This window comes from Nansenia antarctica (assembly GCF_963989245.1).
Source record: "Nansenia antarctica genome assembly, chromosome: 2".
In the NCBI taxonomy this organism is placed as follows: Eukaryota; Metazoa; Chordata; class Actinopteri; order Argentiniformes; family Microstomatidae; genus Nansenia; species Nansenia antarctica.
The window spans coordinates 73849227-73870714 of NC_137675.1; the positions used below are offsets into that span (position 1 = coordinate 73849227).

The 21488-nt window shown below is 41.7% G+C and overlaps 1 protein-coding gene across 1 annotated transcript in view; it reads left to right on the plus strand.

Moving 5' to 3' along the window:
- Positions 1-14937: 14937 nt before the first annotated feature.
- LOC308150587 (syntaxin-binding protein 4) overlaps positions 14938-21488 on the plus strand; it is a gene marked incomplete at both ends in the record, with an annotated part of 52595 nt that continues 46044 nt past the window's right edge. The window contains 2 exons of the mRNA XM_080523402.1: positions 14938-14984; positions 17706-17779. Coding sequence (XP_080379528.1) covers positions 14938-14984; positions 17706-17779 — 121 coding nt within the window. The remainder of the gene's footprint in view (positions 14985-17705; positions 17780-21488) is intronic.

Here is a 21488-nt window from a genome sequence, read left to right on the forward strand (position 1 = left end):
GATTTTTGTTGTGCCCCCCCCTACCACGTTTCATTGATGGGGGGGGGATGCTATAGCAGTTTTTGATTGATGGGTATTTTGTTGACGGGGGGTGGGGGGGCTAGCGTATATTTTCATTGACGGGTGGTTCATCGACGGGGTAGTGGAGTTTTTGATTGACAGGTGGTAGCACTAAATAGACAGCAAAAGTGTGGCCCCCTCTAGTGGTTGTGGCACTAAGCAACCACATAGACTGCTTATGCCAGCGGCCGGCCCTGGTCAGACTCTTACCTGTGTTCTATCCTCCTGAGACACCTACTACCCCCCAGCACTGTGTCTCCTGAGACACCTGCTTCTCCCTATACTACATCTCCTAAGATGTCTACCTCCCCCCCTTGTACTGTTTCTCCAGTGCCTATAAAAAAAGAAAAAGAAGAAAAAAAAAGAAAAATCTTTCTTTATTCTTCTATCACGACGACTGCCAATGGCCCGTGGCCTGAGCTAAATTACTCTTCCAGCTACGACTGGTGAATTGATGATTCACTTGCTTAGTCAAATGTATCGATTGTAACTCGCTTTGGAATAAGGCGACGCTAATTGCCAAAAATGTAATGTTCTGTGTTCTCACCTATGCACTGAGAGGATGCACAAGGCTACTGCGGTTTTAGTTACAGGGATTGTTGTGAAATATTGAACTGAATCTGATCTGATGTGCAGTATGTATGGTATTTCAAAGTTCAAAGGATGTGTGTTAGTTGTTCCTCCTCCTGTAAGTTCTATCGTAAGGGGGAGGAATTCAAAGACCTGCCTGTTTCATTCATACTGCTGTGACTGTACTGTACTGCAGTGCTCTGCATAGTTTGTGTGTGTGTGTGTGTGAGGCAATGAAACTACTATTCACCACTAGAGTGCGTGTGATATGTACCACAGACACTAGCATCGGATGTCAAGGGAGGCTGGTAGAGGCAGAAATCAATGGACAGGCTCATTGTAATGCATGGAATGGAATAAGGAATGGTATCAAACCATTCCTCATTTTATTAAATGCATTACAATGAACCCGTCCTTCGATTTCTGCATCCACCAGCCTTACCTGATGGACATAGAGTGCCCCATTACTGTATATCTAACAAACCTGCACTCATGCTCAACCCGTCATGGGTTGATACAACTGTGTATCTTCACAACAAAATCAGATGGCATCATCCAACCCAACATCAAACATTTTTTATTATTATTATTATTATTATTATTATTATTATTATTATTATTATTATTATTATGAATACTACTACTACTACTACTACTACTACTGATGATGATGATGATGATGATGATGATGATGATGATAATAATAATAATATGCATTCTGATGCATTCAACCATACATTTACTGTTCGCAGGGAAGGCATATTGTGGTGTGTGCATTTATTTCCCCCCACAGTGCAGTGTTACCGTACTGTACAACCGTTCTCAAGAGAACACTAGAAGGGATGGTATCGCCATGGGGGGGGGGTTACTCATGTGTTTATAGTGGGGGGGGACACAGACTGACTAGAAAGAAACTGTAATGTTGATACTGAGTAGTTGGATTTTTGGTGCAAGGTCTAGCAGAGACTGAGATGGGGGGGTGGGGGGGGTAAGATAAGGGGAAAATAAATAATTCAGGACAGACACTTATTTTGTTTGGTGTAATAATGTGAGTTTTTCATGTGTACTGTTTTGCAATAAATAATTGATTACAAAAAGAAAAGAGAACACTATAATAATAATAATAATAATAATAATAATAATAATAATAATAATAATAACTTACATTTATATAGCGCCTTTCAGGGGACCCAAGGTCACTTTACAGAGAGAAGAAAATAACAAAAAACAGTCAGACAAACAGTCAGCAAACAAAAACAACAACTAAACTAGAGGCCAAAGGCCTAGGCAAACAGGTGGGACTTGAGGGCCGTTTTAAAGGCGTCCAGTGTAGGGATGTTGCAGATCACCACAGGGAGAGAGTTCCAGAGGGTGGGGGCTGCCACACTGAAAGCTCTGTCCCCAAAGGTTCGCAGGTTGGTGCAGAGGGGGCAAGCAGACCCGAGTCTGAGGACCGCAGGTTCCGGGCAGGGGCATGTGGGTGGAGGAGGTGGGATAAGTACTGGGAGGCGCGGACATGGAGGGACTTGTAGGTGAGGAGGAGGATTTTGTAAGAGATGCGGGACTTGACCTGGAAGCCAGTGGAGGCGGGTGAGGGTGGGGGTGATGTGCTGCCACGGCTTTGTGTGGGTGAGAACCCTGGCAGCAGAGTTTTGGACATACTGGAGCCTGTCCAGGGTTTTGTTGGGTACCCCGAACAGTACACCATTGCAGTAGTCCAGGCGGGAGGTGACAAATGCATGGACCAGGGTTTCAGCAACAGTGTCCGAAAGTGACGGTCTAAGTCTGGCAATGTTCCTTAGGTGGAAGAAGACATATTTGATGATGGACTTGATGTGAGATTGGAAGGAAAGGGTGGAGTCAAGGATGACACCCAGGTTGCGGACTTCGGGAGATGGGGAGATGGGGCAGCTGTCAAGCTCTAGGATGAAGTCGCCACTATAGAGAGCACAACCAACGCATAGCATCTGTGTCATTGATGTAGGATCTGTTTACATTATCCTCGCCGTCCCAGCGTTGCGACTTTGCGATTAATCTAGCAAGAAAAGCTAGTCTTACATAGTAAATGTAGGATGAGGTATTATCACTTCGATTTATGTGAGAATAAGCTCAATATTCGCACATAAAACAACATTTCATTTACTAATTATGGCTTAATGTATTCAATTACAAAAGTTACAGAACAGGGCACAAGTTCAAATGCTCTAATGCAGAGAATATAGGGGGGGGTGGAGGGGGTGTTCACAGTCTAATACAAGGGAATGAAAGACCATTAGACAAACAATGATACAAGGTCCAATCTGGTACAGTCCAATCTGAAAATATTTGGCTGCATGTGAGCTTCTTGCTCTACCTGTTTAAACAATGTAATCTGAACATGACAATTAATCAAATGATATAATTAATTTAAACATATTGTTATTGATTATAAGGATACTATATTATTATTGTATGACTAGGTAATTACAATGTAATGATAGCTAATCATACCTTTGTATATCTGTAATAACACTTAGTGCCTGAAATGTGAAGCAAATTGATATCATGACAAGGTATTTATAAATGACTAATGTTGAAAACACTTTAAATGCAATGACTTCAAGTCATTAGGTTCTGTTGGTTTCTTTGTGAGAAGCTAATGCTAATTATTAATTAACTACCTTTAATATGTGAGATTTTGGTCCTGTAAATAATAGTCAATCTAAAATAAGTTATAGTAGGCTATTTGGGGTGTTTCAAATAAATGCGACACTGACGTTTCTGGGGGGAAATGATGCGTTTGGCGCGGCAGGGGGTAGGTAGGCTATTCTTGGGGTTCACCTTTCAGGACAGGTTGACTTCTAGCGCGTAGATATGACCAGACATGCCCAGCGTTGCTCATTACACCCCGGGTCGTGGAGAGAGATGCACCAACCTCGCGTAGTTCTTCACTCCAAGAGAAACAAGTGCTGTGAACCATGTGGTGCAGCAGCTAAAGGAAAGATTCCGATTTTGTTTAACAGAGGGTTAGGTCAGCATAAAAGCCACGTGTCCGCCAGATTAGAAACGGGCTAGCTGAATTTGATCTTCGCTTTCCGCCCTCTGCTCTCCTCTACCTAGCGATCTTGGACTCATTGATTTGATGTGGAATGAGTGCTGACACATACACATACTCAGCGAAGGGACACGGCGCCCATCGCGTCAACTACATTGGCATGAAGACAGAGTGATGCTGATGTTTTCAGGGATCATCCCGGGGTGTTGTTTTGAAACTCTGAAACCGACGCAGGGGAGCTGAACATTTCAACCCTACTACCAACTATTTTAGATGCTATGCTATGCCGAGACCGCGGGGAACCAGAGATCTTGAGCGTTTTGATGGACTCTCGCTTCTTTACTGGTAAGAGCAGGGTGTCATTTTTGTGTGTCACAGACACAAGTTTCGAGCCTGGGGTAGCCTACACCAGATGCATTTTCTGTCAGATGCATTTCCATTATACATTTGACCTACCAGTATTTTGTTATGTTTTAATAACTTTTAGGATGATTGACCTGACCTGTCTAAATATCTGGACGTTGCGCAGTATCGCTCGCGCTCTTGTTGGAGGAACAAAATACAGTTGAGTTGCGTGCATCAGCAGACCTATGCCTTGCTGGGACAGTATAACGCAAGCCTTTGCCTACATATTGTACAACGTTGTTAATACGTTGGTTTTATTACTATTAATTATCTTTTACGAATGTTATAAATGCTGCTTTGGTTTTATAGACCAAGACTTTAGAGGTCCCAAATGACACCCAAATTACGCAAACACATGTTTATTACAGGGAGGGCATTTATCTCGGATTAAGTCAATTACAGATCATATAAGATGTAATAGTAAAAAATGCCATGCATTTATCCTTATATTTATATTGATTTTAATCTCACTTGTTTCTAACATCTGTCCATAGCTACCATAAACCATAGTATACCCATCACATGGCACGAAGACACTATTTCTGTTTCCAATGAATTTTGGAGACAGAATACATTAATCAAGAAGACAATTAATCAGGAAGACAGAATAGATTAATATGTTTGAGAGTGCAACATGTGACCCGCCCTTAACATCTTAAAATACAGTAAGCATCCCCGGTCGGCACGATGGCACGTGAACGTGTGTGTCTGTGCGCAGTTTGGAGAGGTAGAGAGCAGACGCGCGGCTCGAGGGTTAACTTTGCGTTCTTGCCATGCTAGAGGGGAGGAGTCTGCCTGCCTGGTGGTGACTTGCTGCTAAATTTAGGAGGACCTGAGTGGACAATAGCGCTGGGTCAGCAAGGACCACTTAAGAGGAACGGTGTGGGAGGTAATTAAACACCAAGGTACCCCCTTGGTTGACACACACCCTCTCTCTCTCTCTCAGCAGCAGCAGTAGCACCTAACGTGCCACTGCACACCACTATAGCCTACCCATGACCAGACCTGAGATCTGGGACACCTTTTTAATTTACATGACAGGAATGCAAGACTATAATCCAAGGGAAAATCTAGATCTGGAAATGTTTCCAATTCGGATGCATTACCCCAAGAGGTAGGTGTGGTGCAGGTAGATGGAGAGCATGGAGAGCATGTCAAGGGTGTGTTTGTCAAAGTGCATGAGCTGGGGTGCAGTTGTTTGTTTTGATTAGTGGTGGGAGCTATTAGCAGTAGGGGTTGATGTTCTTCTTCTTTACATTTTTATAGAGGCTTAAAAATTGCTTTCTTTTAATCAAGGTGACACATAGAAACTCTAAATCAACCTTTGTCTTCAAAACGGTGGTTCAATGGTGGGTCTTGGTGGGTCATAGCTCTAGATTGGGATGTGAATAATGTAGTATATGATTGCAGTGTGATGCAGAGCTAAACATGATTGATGCTGAGCGCTATGACATTATTGATAATTGGTACACCAGAGATCTGCACGAGCCAATTTAGTGTGAGCATGCTGTAGAAACCTTACACAAGCTTACGCATTGCCCTGGCCCTTGTCCAGAGAGTAAATTAAAGAGACATCCTTTCTTCTTCTTTTTTTATTTATTTCTTTATTCTAGAGTAGTTTAAATTACCTGGTTATAAGCATATTACATGCTCTATTATGGTTTCTTCAGAGGGTAACTGAATCGCAGTGATATTTGGAGGCATGCCAGTAGCTTTTGATAAATCTCTGAATGTATATTCTCTGTCGAGAGATACTGTGGGCTATACTCAGCATCTTATTTCTCAATTGTGATCGGCTGTTTTGCAGCGATACATTTTCTTTAACATGAACCCAGGTAATGGTACTGTCAGATCTTGTGCACCCAGAAAAAAAGTCTAACATTTTTCATCCCCTGAACCGCTTACTGCTTACTCAGATATGTAAAGAGATGCTTGCTGAGACAGAGGGGAACTTCGCATCCCAATGTCCTCTCTTTCTTCAAAAGTCACTTCATAATTCAAGTCATAATTCACTGTTCTCCCTTTGCTCTTGTCTTTTAGAGGTAGCACCGAGCACTTCTGATAAACACAATACTACAGGGTGTCTCTGAGATTTATGTAAACAATCCCAAAAAAACATACACACCATCAATAGACGCTTTTACTCACATCCTCACAGAAAGGAGTAACGTAATGTTGTCTGACAGGCTCTTTACTGCTTGTCATGTGTTATCAGCCAATCTGTATGTGTATGGAATACAGACCCTGATGCAGTGCCTCCTGCACTCTCTGCTCTCTCAAATGAATCAACACATTTTTGTTAAGTCACACTGCCTTGGTCTTGCTGATTTGTTTGAGTTTTTACTGTCAGATGCACTATACAGTAACAAGGTTATTCTATGTTCACAGATACATTTGTTGTCACTGCAGTGAAAGCAAATTGTAGCCCATCTTACTTTATTTCCAGAAAGGCAAATGTATGCTGGCCTTACCAGCCTGTAGATACATTCTATATGAATGGTCTTTATTGTCATTGATATAGTACAGGTACCATACAACGAAATTTGGGAGGGGGGGCTCCCCTGGTGCTAGGAAAAAAAACTAAAAACAAGAAGGGAAAAGAGCTGGTTTACATAAATAAAGGCTATGTACACTATCCACTATACTATACTATACAAATAAAACACTGTGCTGTACTCTATGCTATGCTATACCTATTCTAACATTTCCTATCTCTGAACCTTATGTACCCGAGGGTTGTCATATTGCACATAGTGTTATTGCACATTCATTTAAAGTGTCGCAGTTTGCAGGTTTGAAATGTTCACAGTTGTGTTTCAGTATTGCACTTGATTACAATCTAGTAGCTGCCATCAAATTATATATATATATATATATATATATATATATACTGTATATATATATACTGTATATACTTAGACATACATCACTTAGACATACATCAATGTCTAAGTGATGTGTCATTCAATGTCCTGGCATTGCATTTGTACTCGCCTAGTGTTTATTTATTTATTTGTGCATATTATTTATAGCAACAATATTTTTTTTGACTCCTTCAGTGTACACATTTAAGCCAGTAATCGGAATGGATTAGTTGTGTGCCACATCATGACTGTGGTCCCTGATACTGACCTCTCTAAAGGAACAGGAGGAACCTGATTTAGGGGTCATGTTAGGAGAACCAATTCTCCTGCATGAGAGGGCAGAAAGGTTTGAGCTCATAACAATGTTATCAGATTTATTTTTTGGTCTCATCAAGGCCATTCTATTGGATTAATAATATTCCAGTGCATGAGAAAATTGGTGTTTACTGAGTAATGCTTATGCAAGTTTGTAGAGATCATCTTATAGTTGCAATCCATAGTGTTTCATCAAAGGTGCTGCCCCTGCACTTATCTGTAAACGGAGGGGGTGGGTCTTTGTGAAGGCAATTGTTTATTGCTCTGTTTATTGCGATTTGCTTGCCAACTGTGGTTTTAGTAGGCTTATCTCAAGTTGCTGCTGTGAAAATAAAATGTCTAATTACCAATCACACCTTCAAGATCCTATTATTTGCGGTTGAGGGGATTTTGATGATGCTTCTCAACATCACAGCCATATCCCTTAAGTCTAAAACCCTTTATCATCAGGCCTCTGTGTCAATATGCAATTTAACAATTTTTATTGTTAGCATACACCCACACAAAACCTGAATCAGCTTCATTATTTCTTGTAGAGCAAAATCAATTCAAAGTAAGGGATTCCAATTCACTCCTCATCTACCCCTCCCTCGCTCTAGCCCCCGAACCCTGTTGGTGGGTATTGATTGGCTGTGAATGACTTCATTGGTTTTGATTTTCCCTCGGCCAGCGATCTGCATTCTAAGCAGCAAGATGCTGACTGGGTTTGCCCCCAGGGAAGACCACTTTTTTTCTCTCAACCCACCTATTGACGCATTGTTGCCTGGGTTTGTTGTGTCCATTTAGAAGGGCTGTCGGATGTGTTTGACGACCTGTCTCTGCTCTTTTTCGAAGAGAGACATAATGTAGGTACTGTAGGCTGCCAGCTTTCGACAGCTTTAATTAGCTTGTTTGGCAGTGAAATTCAGCAGAAAACCAATGAATTTTGTCACACATTTTAGCCCCAGTTATTTAAATTCCAACATGCATTTTGTTTAAATGTTAGTCTGATTTCTGTATTTTTTAAAGAATGACCAACATACGGTACACACACTAGACAAAATTAATATTTTAAGGAAATATTTATGTTTTGGAAGTGCACCGTGAACTAGGCTATATGAACATGAGGAGGAGAAAGAGGTTGACAGAGAGAGTGGGTGCAGAGGTGGTAGTGACTTTGACTGAATGTTCAGATATCCCTATTTGAAAAGACGATTGGTATCTGCAAGATAGTCTACATAGCATAGCATTGGTATCTTGCAAGTCTCAGTAGCATGGCATTAGTATCTGCAAATCTCAATAGCATAGCATTAGTATCTGCAAGTCTCAATAGCATAGCATTAGTATCTGCAAGACTCAATAGCATAGCATTAGATTCTGCAAGTCTCAATAGCATGAATGAATGAATGGTCTTTATTGTCATTGATATAGTACAGGTACCAAACAACGAAATTTGGGAGGGGGGGCTCCCCTGGTGCTAGGAAAAAAAAACTAAAAACAAGAAGGGAAAAGAGCTGGTTTACATAAATAAAGGCTATGTACACTATCCACTATACTATACTATACAAATAAAACACTGTGCTGTACTCTATGCTATGCTATACTAACATTTCCTATCTCTGAACCTTATGTACCCGAGGGTTGTCATATTGCACATAGTGTTATTGCACATTCATTTAAAGTGTCGCAGTTTGCAGGTTTGAAATGTTCACAGTTGTGTTTCAGTATTGCACTTGATTTCAATCTAGTAGCTGCCATCAAATTGTCTAGATTGTCCAGGGCCTAGAACCTAGGTCTTTGCTGTGTTCAGGGCATAGCATTCGTATCTGCAAGTCTCTTTGTTTTTTTTCCTTTTTAATAAAAAAAAAATCGGAGTAGATATATATTTGGAGATTAGATTAAGATGTGTATTTGTCACTCCACTTATACAAGTACAATTGTGTGAGATACTTTCGCTGGGGAGGCTCCATTGAGGATTGTAGGCTACTTGCATAACCGGAGTGACAAATAAACATCCTAATCTTAATATCATGTACAGTACATCATGACATTGATCTCTTACAGAAAATAGTCTGTAAAAGTGCTTGAAACTCCAGATATGTGCATAACAAGTGCAGTATCCACTTTTTGCAAAGCAAAGGGCATCTAGCAGTGAAATCATGTCTCTTTGTTTCACTATTTACAACACACGACATACACTCTATGCGCTGCAGTATTTTTGTGCTCACGCTGGCATGTCTCCACCATTCAGCAATGAATGATATTACCGTAACGTGATATTTTCTCAAGTAATATTGTGAATAAGAAATAAGGGTACCGCCTCAGTCTATAATATAATACAATTACACCACAGTGATACCAACAGACTTCCAACTCATACATTTAGTGGCAAAAGAAACTTGCCCAGTGGCACTCGGCTTAATTTAAGTTTCTCATGTTTCTCCTGCTGTGAGACTGAGTGCTAAGAAAGCATCGAAAAACACAGTGTAAAAGTCATGGCACTCATTTACAGATTGTAAATACAGATCTAGCCTCTATATCATAATTCACTCATACATGCTTCTACACCTCAAATATGTCTGTGCCATGACCCATCTTTCTAACCAGCAAGCTTCAGGCAGGACCCAAGGTCTTACATCTGCGACCCACCCACTTGAAACACTGTCCCACTTGAATCTGTGTGCGCCAAAGGGGTCCTGGAAGACCACTGTGTGTGCAGGCTTTTGTTCCGGCCCATTAACACGCGACGGCCACACATAGTCTGAATCAGCTTCATTATTCCTTGTCAAGCAAAAAATCAATTCAAAGTAACGGGATTCCAATTCACTCAATAATGAACCAGTCGTGGTCTGGAATTATTAAGACCATAAAAACCATCAGTTCAATCATGTATGTGATAGAACCAAAGTTGCACCACTCCTGATTTACTGTAATAGACTTCTCTGTCTACCCCTTTTTCACCCATAGAGGGCAGCCTTGCTCCCATTATTCACTTGATCATAAACAGGTCAGACTCGTCTCTCTCTCTCTCTCTCTCTCTCTCTCTCTCACGCAGTGAGATTAACCCATTTCATCCATGCTGGGCGGGTCTCGGGGACGGACGGATGAACAGACGGATGGAGCGACGGATGACCATCATCAGTCAATGTGTCGCCAGCTCCCTAGCCCACCCTTTGCATTCCTGAACTGGGTGGGTCTGTGGGTTGGGGCTCTCTCTGGAGGTGGATGGACAGACAGGCAGGCAGGGCAGGGGACCACTGTGCGGGGCTGTATCTGTATGAGCCTGCCAGCGTGTGTGTTTGTCTAGGCCCAGGCCTTGTCAATGTGGATGGGATAATCCCATAATCTGATAACAACCACAACAATAACCACTGTGCAGATTTGGTGATTAAAGTTTTGATGCAAATGGTTGTTGCCATGGTTGCTGGATGGAGGAGAAGAGAATAGGTGTGTGTTTGGTGCGTGTGTGTGTGTGTGTGTGTGCACACGACACGTGTGTGTTTGTTATTGTTAGTCTGGAAATAGGTGTACTGGGGGTGCAGTTGTGTGTGAGTGAATGTCAGTTGTGTGTGTGTGTGTGCGTGCGTGCGTGAATGTGTGCGTGCATGTGTGAGTGTGAGAGAGAGTGCCTGTCTTTTAGATTGGTTCTATTTCAATCCCAATAATCCCTATGTTTTGTTTTGCTTTGAACAATTGTAGAGAGTTTCCACACAGGAATGTTTATTGGTTTAAGACATATTTATATCTGTCTATTGGAGACTGACAATCTTTGTGAGGTTTTAGATAATTTAATCCCACTTGAATATACTTGAATAGAGCAGCAGTACACACAAATATAAGGTGTCAATTTCAACCAATATTAAATATGTATGTTTCTGAGATGTGTATATAAACACAGAGAGACAAACCAACAAAAATAGTATAAGCTTTAGTCGAACCAGCTAATTGGCCGCTTGCAGTGCAAGGACTAGAGGTTCTGGCTGTTATTTTATCTGACGTAAGAGGACATTTTTTTTATTTGCAGTCAGCTGTCCCACATTGCAGTGTAAAGTGACACTCAAAACACAACAACAACAGACAACAATTGTGTGCTCAGCAACCTGTGAATGTATGATATGATTTTATTTCCTGTTTTATAGTCCTGTTTCAGATGTCATTGCCCTGGTATTTCTGGGGGGCACAAATAACTACAGTGGCTGGTGTGTTCAGTTAATAATGTTCAGTTGTTCTGACGTTAAATGTTAATTGTATTACCAGCAGGATTGCGTAAGTTACTAACAAGTTGATCTGAAAGTATAGATGGTCAATGTTAATTGTATTACTGTACCAGCTTCTGTACATTTAGAATAACAGCACTTGCTCTAATCCCAACGAAATCCCCCAAAATCTAAGTACCAAGGTTACCTAAGTACCCTAGTCCCAGATCTGTATTTGCCTTTAAGAAATAAACTGTTATTACATTCTACATTTTTGACATTTAGCAGACACTTTTATCCTAAGCGATTTACAAGTACATTTGTCTAAAGTAAGTGAAACATCTATACCAGTCATCATAAGAATTCTGTTTTTAATTATTTAAATAGATATATTATTAACAGTAGAAGAACTGTATAGAAGGGTAGTGGGGCTGAAGAGGTCTTTAGGAGCGACAGTCAAGAAGTCGCCTGAAGAGATGGGTCTTCAGTCTACATTATTTCTTGTTATGACCAAGGAATAACAAGTTGGCTAACGCACATAGCTGTGGGACCAGGCTAGGTAAACACTGTACTGATATTTACTGGTAAAATAAAGCATAGCAGAATATGCTGATGTTACCGCTAGGTCTGTGATTGGTGGACAAGCAGTCCCGTCCCTCTCAGGTCCTCACTATGATGGATGGAGAGGGAAAACCGCAAGGCACACAGGATTGAATAAACTGCCCTGTGTGCAACCCAGGTCTCTCTCTCTCTCACTCACTCACTCACTCACTCATTCATTCACTCACTCACTCGCACAGGCGCACACACACACACACACACACACACACACACAGGCACACAAACATGCACATGCAAACACACGCACACACACACACACACACACACACATAATACATTGACTGAAAAGCCCATCATCATGAATCACCTCACACTGTACTGGACTGGATGTGTTGTTGTCCAGTTGGAGTGTTATAGGATTCAGGAGTGTATTTGTATGGTCATAAATGGAGTGCTGTGAGGGGTGACTGTGTTTCTGTACATTTTGATGGAATTACTCTAGTCTTTCTATTTCTATGCCATTATCCTAGAGATGGATTGTCTTAATTTGTCTTGTCTTATTTGAGTGTGACAATCACAGATGATGAAACAAGGCAAGAAAAGCTGTCACCTAACTCCTTCTGTACACACACACACACACACACACACACACATGCACGCACACGCACACTCATAGACACACACACCCACTCACACCCCGTTTTAGACCACTACTTCATTTACTAATCTTCTTTGCTCATCCACCTACACACGCACATACACACACCATCACACACACACACACACACACCACAAGTTGATCACTTCAAATTGCATTGCTCTCTCAGGAAGTGCTAGCGTTAATCTACAGTGGCAGCGTCATCATAGACATGTCAGAACAGAGAGAGATTTACATGCAATTAAAACCCCTATGTAGCATTAGCCCCGCAACAAAGTACTGCATGTACTCATCTGTTGATTCTAAACAGAACATTGACAAAGACATCAGGAGCGACATTTTTTGTGTTTGTTTTCACAGTATTCTTTTTATCTTTTAATCTCATTCCCCCTCTAAGGAGAGGTCACCTTGTCTTTTACACACACATCCACACACACACACACACACACACACACACACACACACACACACACACTATTGGTTTTATGTGGGTCAACAAACAAATCAGCTTACTTTACAACTGTCAACACTTAGCATGGCTACATGACTATTTGTTATGCTACATCATTGCCTTGCCATCAACAAGAGGACAACAAGTTGTCTGTTGAAGCAGAAAAAGACTGGTAGCCTAGCCAAGCTAGTCTGTAGTTCTCAACCCAGTCTCTGGACCCTGCACAAGAGCACAGTGTTAGGAGACTGGATGCTTTCCAGCGTTTAGAGTATTTCCAGCGTTTAGAGTATGTCAAGCTCAAGTCAGCTCATTGCCTTACACACAAGCCATGTAATGAGCCCATCCTCTGGTTCCTACCACCACCAGCCTCCCCAGATATAGATATGCATATGTACCAAAATAGTACTCTGCTGTAGATATGTGTCTGGTCAATTGGTCCGCAAGTCGGCAGCCGATTTAATGTTCAGACTTATTTAGAACATTTTAAATACAAAAATTGTTGTTGAAAATCCTGCTAACAATGTAAAGTAGTGTTATAGTTAACTAGGTAGCAGTGGGGATTACTCACCAAATCTATTGCATTGCAGTGTTTTGGCTTGACTAGCGAGTTTGTGTCGTGATTTTCAACAACATTGAAACGTATTTCGGCACAGGGCATTTCATGATTATAGCATTGAAAATGACCATTTCAAGTAGAACGTTATGTCATCACTCTGCACCTTTTTGTGCCAACATGACGGCCAATGAAATTCTAAACCTCAAACTGGTTATGCTGTAGTATGCTTTAAGGGTCGGAGTGTGTCTACGGATGTGGCTAAACAGTCAAGGATAGGTTTTGTTTGTGGTGTAACAATGTGAGGGCCTACATGAGAGGAAGTTTCCTTTCTATTTGATAATTCAAAAATAGATGTATTTATGATGTATAGAATAGTGGTATACTTCAGCCGCTTAATCATTTATCAGCTTTAAATTATTTCACTCAGTTAAGTGTCACTTAAGCAGCCAGAGTTTAGCCTACACGTATAGGTTAACGTTTTGTCCCAAATTAAAGTGATTTCTACCTCCACCAGCCTCTCCTGGCACTCACCATCTTCCACCTTTCGACCTGATACTGTTGGAGGAGGGTGTGTGTCACAAAACACGTCCTCTCCCGTAAGTTTGACGACTCACACCGTGACAATTCCTCTGAGCAAACATGTCACTCCTGGTCTATTTGGGGCAACAGGACCAGCCAGGTCCTGGTAGTGACACTAACACAGGGGGACAGGGTGGGACTAGGTCACATTATATCAACTTGCAGTCCAAATACTGTGCTTAGAAGTGCTTAGAAGACTGATAACAATGCCAACTAATGGTTCAAAAGATTAGAATGAGATTAATGGAAACGTCACACCCCGGTCTGTCATTGTTGTCAGATGTCATGTTATAACCAAGGGGTAGAACTTGGTAAGTGTTTCTAAAGCTCCGCAATAGATTGAACATGCAATGCCATTAACAGCTATAATGGGCAGAGCCAAGGATGTGTACAGCCTTGCACATAGTTCATACATTTTCTTTTTTAACCGACACCAAACTGTAATTTCAGAGTAGGGTTCATTGTGCTCCCTTCCTTTTGTGGGTGGCTCCTGTGCGTTACGTAAGAGATTAATTCTGTGGTTGAAGTTTATTGTGATGTTTTGGAGTAGACGATTTGTTAACGGCGCGCGGAATTAGAGAACTGTGGGCAGATGATCATGTGGCTCGCGCCAGGAAAGACCTCCGCGCGTTGCTGAAGGCTTCGTGGACTCGGGAAGGGGGGAGAGCGCCGACCGTCGTGGACAACTTTCGACGAGTTTGGAGTGAAAATGCCCACCTTTCCTGTCCTGTATAAAGGAGCTATCCTAATTAGCAGGTAGGAATGGAAGGAGACCAGGTGTATGGCTACCGACCGAGATAACGGGTTAGAATTTGAGCCGAAACTATAAGCTCATAAGCCACAGGAGCTACTGTTGTAGTGGAACTAAATGTTATTGAAATGCAATATTGAATTTGTTCTGTGTTACAGTAAGCATTTTTAGCGTTTTTAACATTTGAATTTTGCGTCTTGTCCTTAAAGCGAGCATGTGAACGTGATGACTGATTGTAATCTTCTGCAGATGAACAAAAGACAACGTTTTGATATAGCAATTTACTGTTGAAAACATCTGGTAGTGTTCACAACATCTCTTGTTGTCAGAACAAATGTAAAAAATAATAATATATATCTTACCCTATAGGCTACTGATCATTAAGGGGTAGTTTGAAATAGTTTTCTGTAGAAGTTGACTATACGCTGCGTAAAAGATGGATGGAAAACCAATAACATTATAAGAGCATGTGTTTTTTTAAAACTTATTTTCTGTGAGTGTAGCCTATTCTTTCATAAACGAAAGAATATTATTTTTTGTGGCACCTTGATTGTAGCCCACGCGCATCATCCATCCATGCGCACTAGGACCGTGCGCAATGGCTTTGGGGTGGCTTGTTATACACCGATACATCAAAACAATCTATGCAAGCCTGTCCTTTTAGTATATTATTAAGGTACAGTATTACCGTAGAACGTTTAATGGGTGTGTTTGAGATTGTAATACACCCACTATTTAATTCTACTTGTGTGTGCATATGATATTCCTCTGTAGACTAGGGGTAAACGCTGGTTATGCAAAGCTTGTCCAATTGGTCCTAAAACTGAACTAAAAAGGAAAACAGGATTTTAGGCTCAACCAAAATCTCAAAATAAGAGCTTTAAAGGAGATATTTTGGCTGCTGGGTGTGTTTACAGCATTGGTGCCAATCCACGCCAATTGAATAGAGAAAAACTGCCGGAGTAATGCATGTTTCCCATGAGGGGTTGGGACCCACTGGTGGGCCATGGGTTCAGTATATCCTCTTGTTGTGATGGTGGCTAAACAAATCTTTTCTACACAATGTGGGTGAAAGGGAATTATTTCGATGGGGTCACAGCACAAAAGGGTTTGGGGCTCCGGGTGCCACTATGGTGGCAACCCTGCTTTGGACTTTAGATGAGTATATGAGCCATTCCGTCCATATCTTCTGCCTCTGCTGCTCTCACCAAGGCTCAACATTTGAGTGACTCCTTTCTACCCACTGATGTTAGTCTGCTATTTTGGACAAACTGGACAACATCACCAGTGTTTCTCAATGCTTGGTTTAGGCCTACATTTTTGTATGAATAGGAATAGACGAAACACACACACACACACACACACACACACACACACACACACACACACTCTTTACAGTTGATTCTTATGGCTTGAAAAGGTGAAGGAGACCAAAATCAGAACACACTTCAGATGCTAAAGTGATGTACCCTATCTGAATATAGCCGTAAACCTGTATGGTATCTGCTCAAGCAAAATAATGAATAATAAATTAAATAAATAATAATAAAGACAACATTTCCGTCTACATACCTTCATCAAAGCTTATAATTCTTGGCCTTGTTAAAAAAAACAATTCAAGGAGAGCCATTAGTGAGATCAGTCAGTCTGAAATATCGATACTTCCCCGTCCCCAGCCCATGGGGCTGAATCTGGTCATAAGGGGGCGAGAAAGCCTGAAAGATAGTGTCAACACTGCAGATTCTCATTCCTACCATGTTTGAGGCAGTTGTAACAAAAAAGAATACACAGATGTTCAAACCACATATGATACTGTATGAGCTCATTCTACCAAATGTAAGGACTACGAAATGAGGCAGGTCAATATTCCACTTTAGTGAAGTCTTGTACAATAGTTTAGGTAGACACTGTACAAGTGCAGCACCTACTAATCTGCTGGGTCCAAACTGCTGAAGACACAAAAGCTTATCGCCCACCAGCTTAATGATGCCCTGGTATCCTCATTGTTGAGGTTAATGGTTTGAATGAATGAATGAATGAATGAATGAATGAATGGACTTTATTGTCATTGCTACAGTACAGGTACCAAACAACGAAATTTAGGAGGGGTGGCTCCCCTGGTGGTAGGAAAGGAAAAAATAAAAAATAAAAAATAAATAATATCACAAGAAGGGAAGGAGCTGGTTTACATAAATAAAGGCTATGTACACAATCCACTGTGCTATACTGTACAGATAGACGACTAGGGTTGTCATATTGCACAATAGTATTGTTTCACGTTATTTAAAGTGTCACAGTTTGCAGGCTTGAAATGTACATGTTTGTGCCTCAGCACTACACCTGATTTTTTCAGTCCAGCAGCTGCCATACAATCCGTCCAGACTGTCCAGGGCCCAGAACTTAGGTCTTTGCTGTGTTCAGGGCCTGGACGGCCCTGTGGTAGAAGCTGTTCTTCAGTCTGTTTGTCTTAGCGGCCAGGGTCCTGAACCGCCTTTTCGAGGGCAGCCTGGTAAAGTGTACGTACCCAGGGTGGGTCTGGTCCCTGGAGATCTTGGAGGCCTTCCTGAGACAGCGTGTGTTTCAAACACCACGTACAGTACCCAACCTGTTTTGTGACGCAAAGTATTTTCTGTTGGTGCATAATGTACTGTAAAGCTTGATGTTGTTATTGACGCCTAGTTTTCTTTCTACCCCTCTTCTCCTCTGCTCCCTCCCCTCCCCTACAGGACACTAATGGGTCCATACGGAGTCGATCGCGCCGTGCATTCTATCGAATTTAATGACTGTGAGAATGGACTGGGTAAGTCTGTGTCCGGTTCCACTCTAATCTAGAAAACAATAGATTGAATAGATTAATGATTCTTTCCCTTATTATTTTCCCAGTGACAGGTAGATTTAGCTGACGCTTTTATCCAAAGCGACTACATTGCAGTGAGTGCGTACATTTTTCAGTATATATGGTCCCAGCGGGAACCGCACCCACAACCTAAGCGCTGTTAGCACCATGCTCTACCAACTGAACCACAGAGGACCATGAAATGTACATCATGGCTTTTGCTAGTGCAAGTGCAACTTTCCTCTGTGCCCAAGTTACTCCATGTGGTCAATGTCTTGAAAGGCTGTGGGTTCAGACGCTTGCCATGCTCTCTAGGACACAGGTCTCGCCTGCACATTCATATGTGTTTATTGTGTCCAATGGGTGAGGTAAACACCAAATCTTAATAAGTTCATAAGAACCATAGAATGTGAGTTAAGAAGGTTGCTTTGAATAGGAATGTCCATTCTACTCCAATTCTATAGGTATAGGTAGATCAATGGTAATGCACTACATGTATCTCCCGCAAGCTCTCTTATATGGGACTCAATGCATGATTTGCTGATGCTACTCTTAGGCTACTTGACATGACAGTTCTCAAACTGCACCTGTACTGTAGCCATAATAACGTTTTTCCAGGCTAATTCCCTAAAATAACAAGGGAAGTAACCAAGATGAACATGATTACACCACATAGCACACATACAGCACCACCTACCACTATGATGAATGGAGAAAGAGACGGTCTTTAGTAGTAAAAAGAATAGGATTTATTTATAAAGCGCTTTTCTCTAACTGCAGAGTACCAGGCCCACTGTACTGTGTCTATATCTGGCTGCCGCTTGGAGGGAAATGGGCCATGTGGCACAGCTGTAACCCCTGCTCCCTGGCTGAGATAATAACGTGGGCATGGAAGCAGTTGTGTTTACCACCACTCTTCAGTTCACTTTATGGTCGCTCATACGCAAGCATTACTGTAGTAAAAGGGAAGCTGTTTATAAACAACCAGACCATGCAGGTCCCTCACATTTGTAAGTAATCGTTCAGTTGTCTTCAGCATAATGAATGGTCTTACCCCCAGTGTCCACCTACTCTGACCTGACTCTCTCTACTGTGAAGTGTTGAAGATAAGTTTTAGGACCACTAATTTGTGAATTGGATTTGTATGTCTCGTCTGCCGTACTACTGGTAAATGATACATGGCTTGTAAACAAACTTACGTTTTTGGACGTGTTCAAAAGCATGGACTGTGTGATCATCTAATCATGTGTAATTATGTGTTTTTAGCATTTTGATGTTCCATCAACATGTGTGCTAAACATGCAGTTAAATGTTTGTAGCGAAGTTCCTTTTTAGTGCTAGCTTTTAGCAGCTGTTTTGGCCTTGTTTTGACTCGCGCGTTTCTCTGCTATTTGGTGGACCAACATTTAAATAAGCATATGTTCTTCATCTTCATTCAGATTTCAATATATGACACATCATTTAAAAGCTTTTAAGTCTACAGTATGCTATTTAAACCTTTCCAGCTTAGATGAAGCTACACAGTCAAACACCCGATTGATAAAACATTATAATGGTAAATGGACTGCACTTATTCCAAAGCGCTTTTCAATGGCCTCTCATTCACCCATTCACACACACATTCACACACCAATGGCGGCAAGCTACCATGCAAGGCATCCGCCCGCTCATTGGGAGCAATTCGGGTTCAGTGTCTTGCCCAAGGACACCTCGACATGTGGCCAGCCGGGGATTGAACCGGCGACCTTGCAATCATTAGGTCTATCTCCTGAGCCACAGCTGCCCCTCAAGGCCCTTAACAGTCAACATTTTTCTAGAGGATGAATATGAAACTGTATCTCTTAACGATCAGGTTTTACATGAAATGCTTGCAGCCTTGATATACTGCAGAGAAGGCAGCACTCACTAATCTCGTTGTTTTTTGCATTTGGACGCCCAGTTCAGTGTGTAGGAGGGGTCTGTTGCTGCAATAGCAGAACTCAGTGATTTTGTTTCTTCAAACAAGTAGCATTTTAAGATGTAGTATGGTGGTTATGATTATGAGTATATTTTGAATCTTCCATTACCTTGGGCATTATGTATGATTAGACACTATTACGGGAGATACTTTTTGATCTGGCTCTATGATCTTTGGAAGGTCTGCAAACTGTTTCATCTTTTGAATTGTGCTTTATCCTTGGGAGAAGTGAATGCCCTTGACACAAGAAGACAAAACAATGTTTACGTCTTTCATGTATGTATTCTTAGTTTGGGCTTGGCTTGTGAAGAATGCTTTGGGGTAGAAGCAGCACTAATAAGATGGAGAAGTAGAGAGAACATGAACCCAAATCCCCATTAGGAGATAATTAACTTGTGCCTCTCGCTATAAACTCAATTAGTGTTAACATATTGTCTGCCTGGTAACAGCCAGAGTGATGATTTTCTAACTCCGCCAGCCTCCCCTGGTAACAGCAGAGCAGCCTTAAGCTAAAGAGGTCTTGTTCCACTGGATAAACGAGAGAGTGCACTGGGCTCTAGCCACTCACTATAATACTACAACACTGCATGCACAGTTTACTGTAGTACATCAACCAACCTAACCTCATTTTGTGATTTGTGCCTAATTCATATTGTAATCCCCTATTTCCTCTTCAGTCTGAAATCTGCCGGTTATGATAATAGCGCTCACCAATTACTTCCCTGCGTCCCTCTAGTTTGCCGCTGTGTTCCAAAAAGCCGTCTGTAGTAGTAATTAGCTTTCATTTCTGCATTTGTAATTAGTATTAATAATTCCAATGCGTGTTAACTCCATCCATGTACAGTAATCCCAGAAGGCATGGCAATCCGAGAAGGGGAGACCCGCCTGACCGGGTCCTGTCTCGATGACGCTTTTCAAAAGCTGCTTTAGTCTCCATATCACCTTTAAGCCTGTCACCTCATACTGTGATCTTTTGGCCTGCTCTCATCAGCCGTCGTCATGGCGTTTGAGATGGGGTTGCTAATCTGTGCGTACATCCTTAGGACCTGGCCAGACGATGCCCTCTGACGATGCCCTCTGTGGGCTTGTTTTGACTGGAAGGTTAAGATGTTAACAAGGCAAGACGTTAACCCACAATCCACTACCCAACCTCTTCCCACTTTCCTCATCCACCCTGATCCAATTGACTGACTATTACCCACTGTAGAGGGCTTCTTTGAAATACTTGATGAAACATTTGATTTTAACAAAATACATTATGAAATGGGCTGGTGAGCTGGGTTGCATCATCTATTTATTTCCGTTGTGGATGTGTAATGGTCTGCAGACTGCAGACTAGACAAATACCATAATAACCCCCCAACCTTACCCTCATTTAACAGACTGCACAGCAAAACAAACCACCACTCCCCCTCCTCCACCTTTCTCGTCCAATCCAATAAATCCATTCCAATGACAATACTATACAACCTGGCTTTGTTCATATAGGGAGAACCTCCCTGGTGTTGTGGGTACAAGCTGTGCCCTTGGTCCCTGTTTAAATCCTCACGTTCTGAACTCGTATTCGGTATTCGCCATTGAGCACATAAGCTGGTTATAGCTTCTTTTTTATCTTGTTTAGTGCTCAGGTGAAATGGGGACAGGCACTTAGCATAGGGTAGGAGGAGGAGGAGGAGGAGGGCGGTGGAATGATAACAAGTCCATAGAGGCCACATA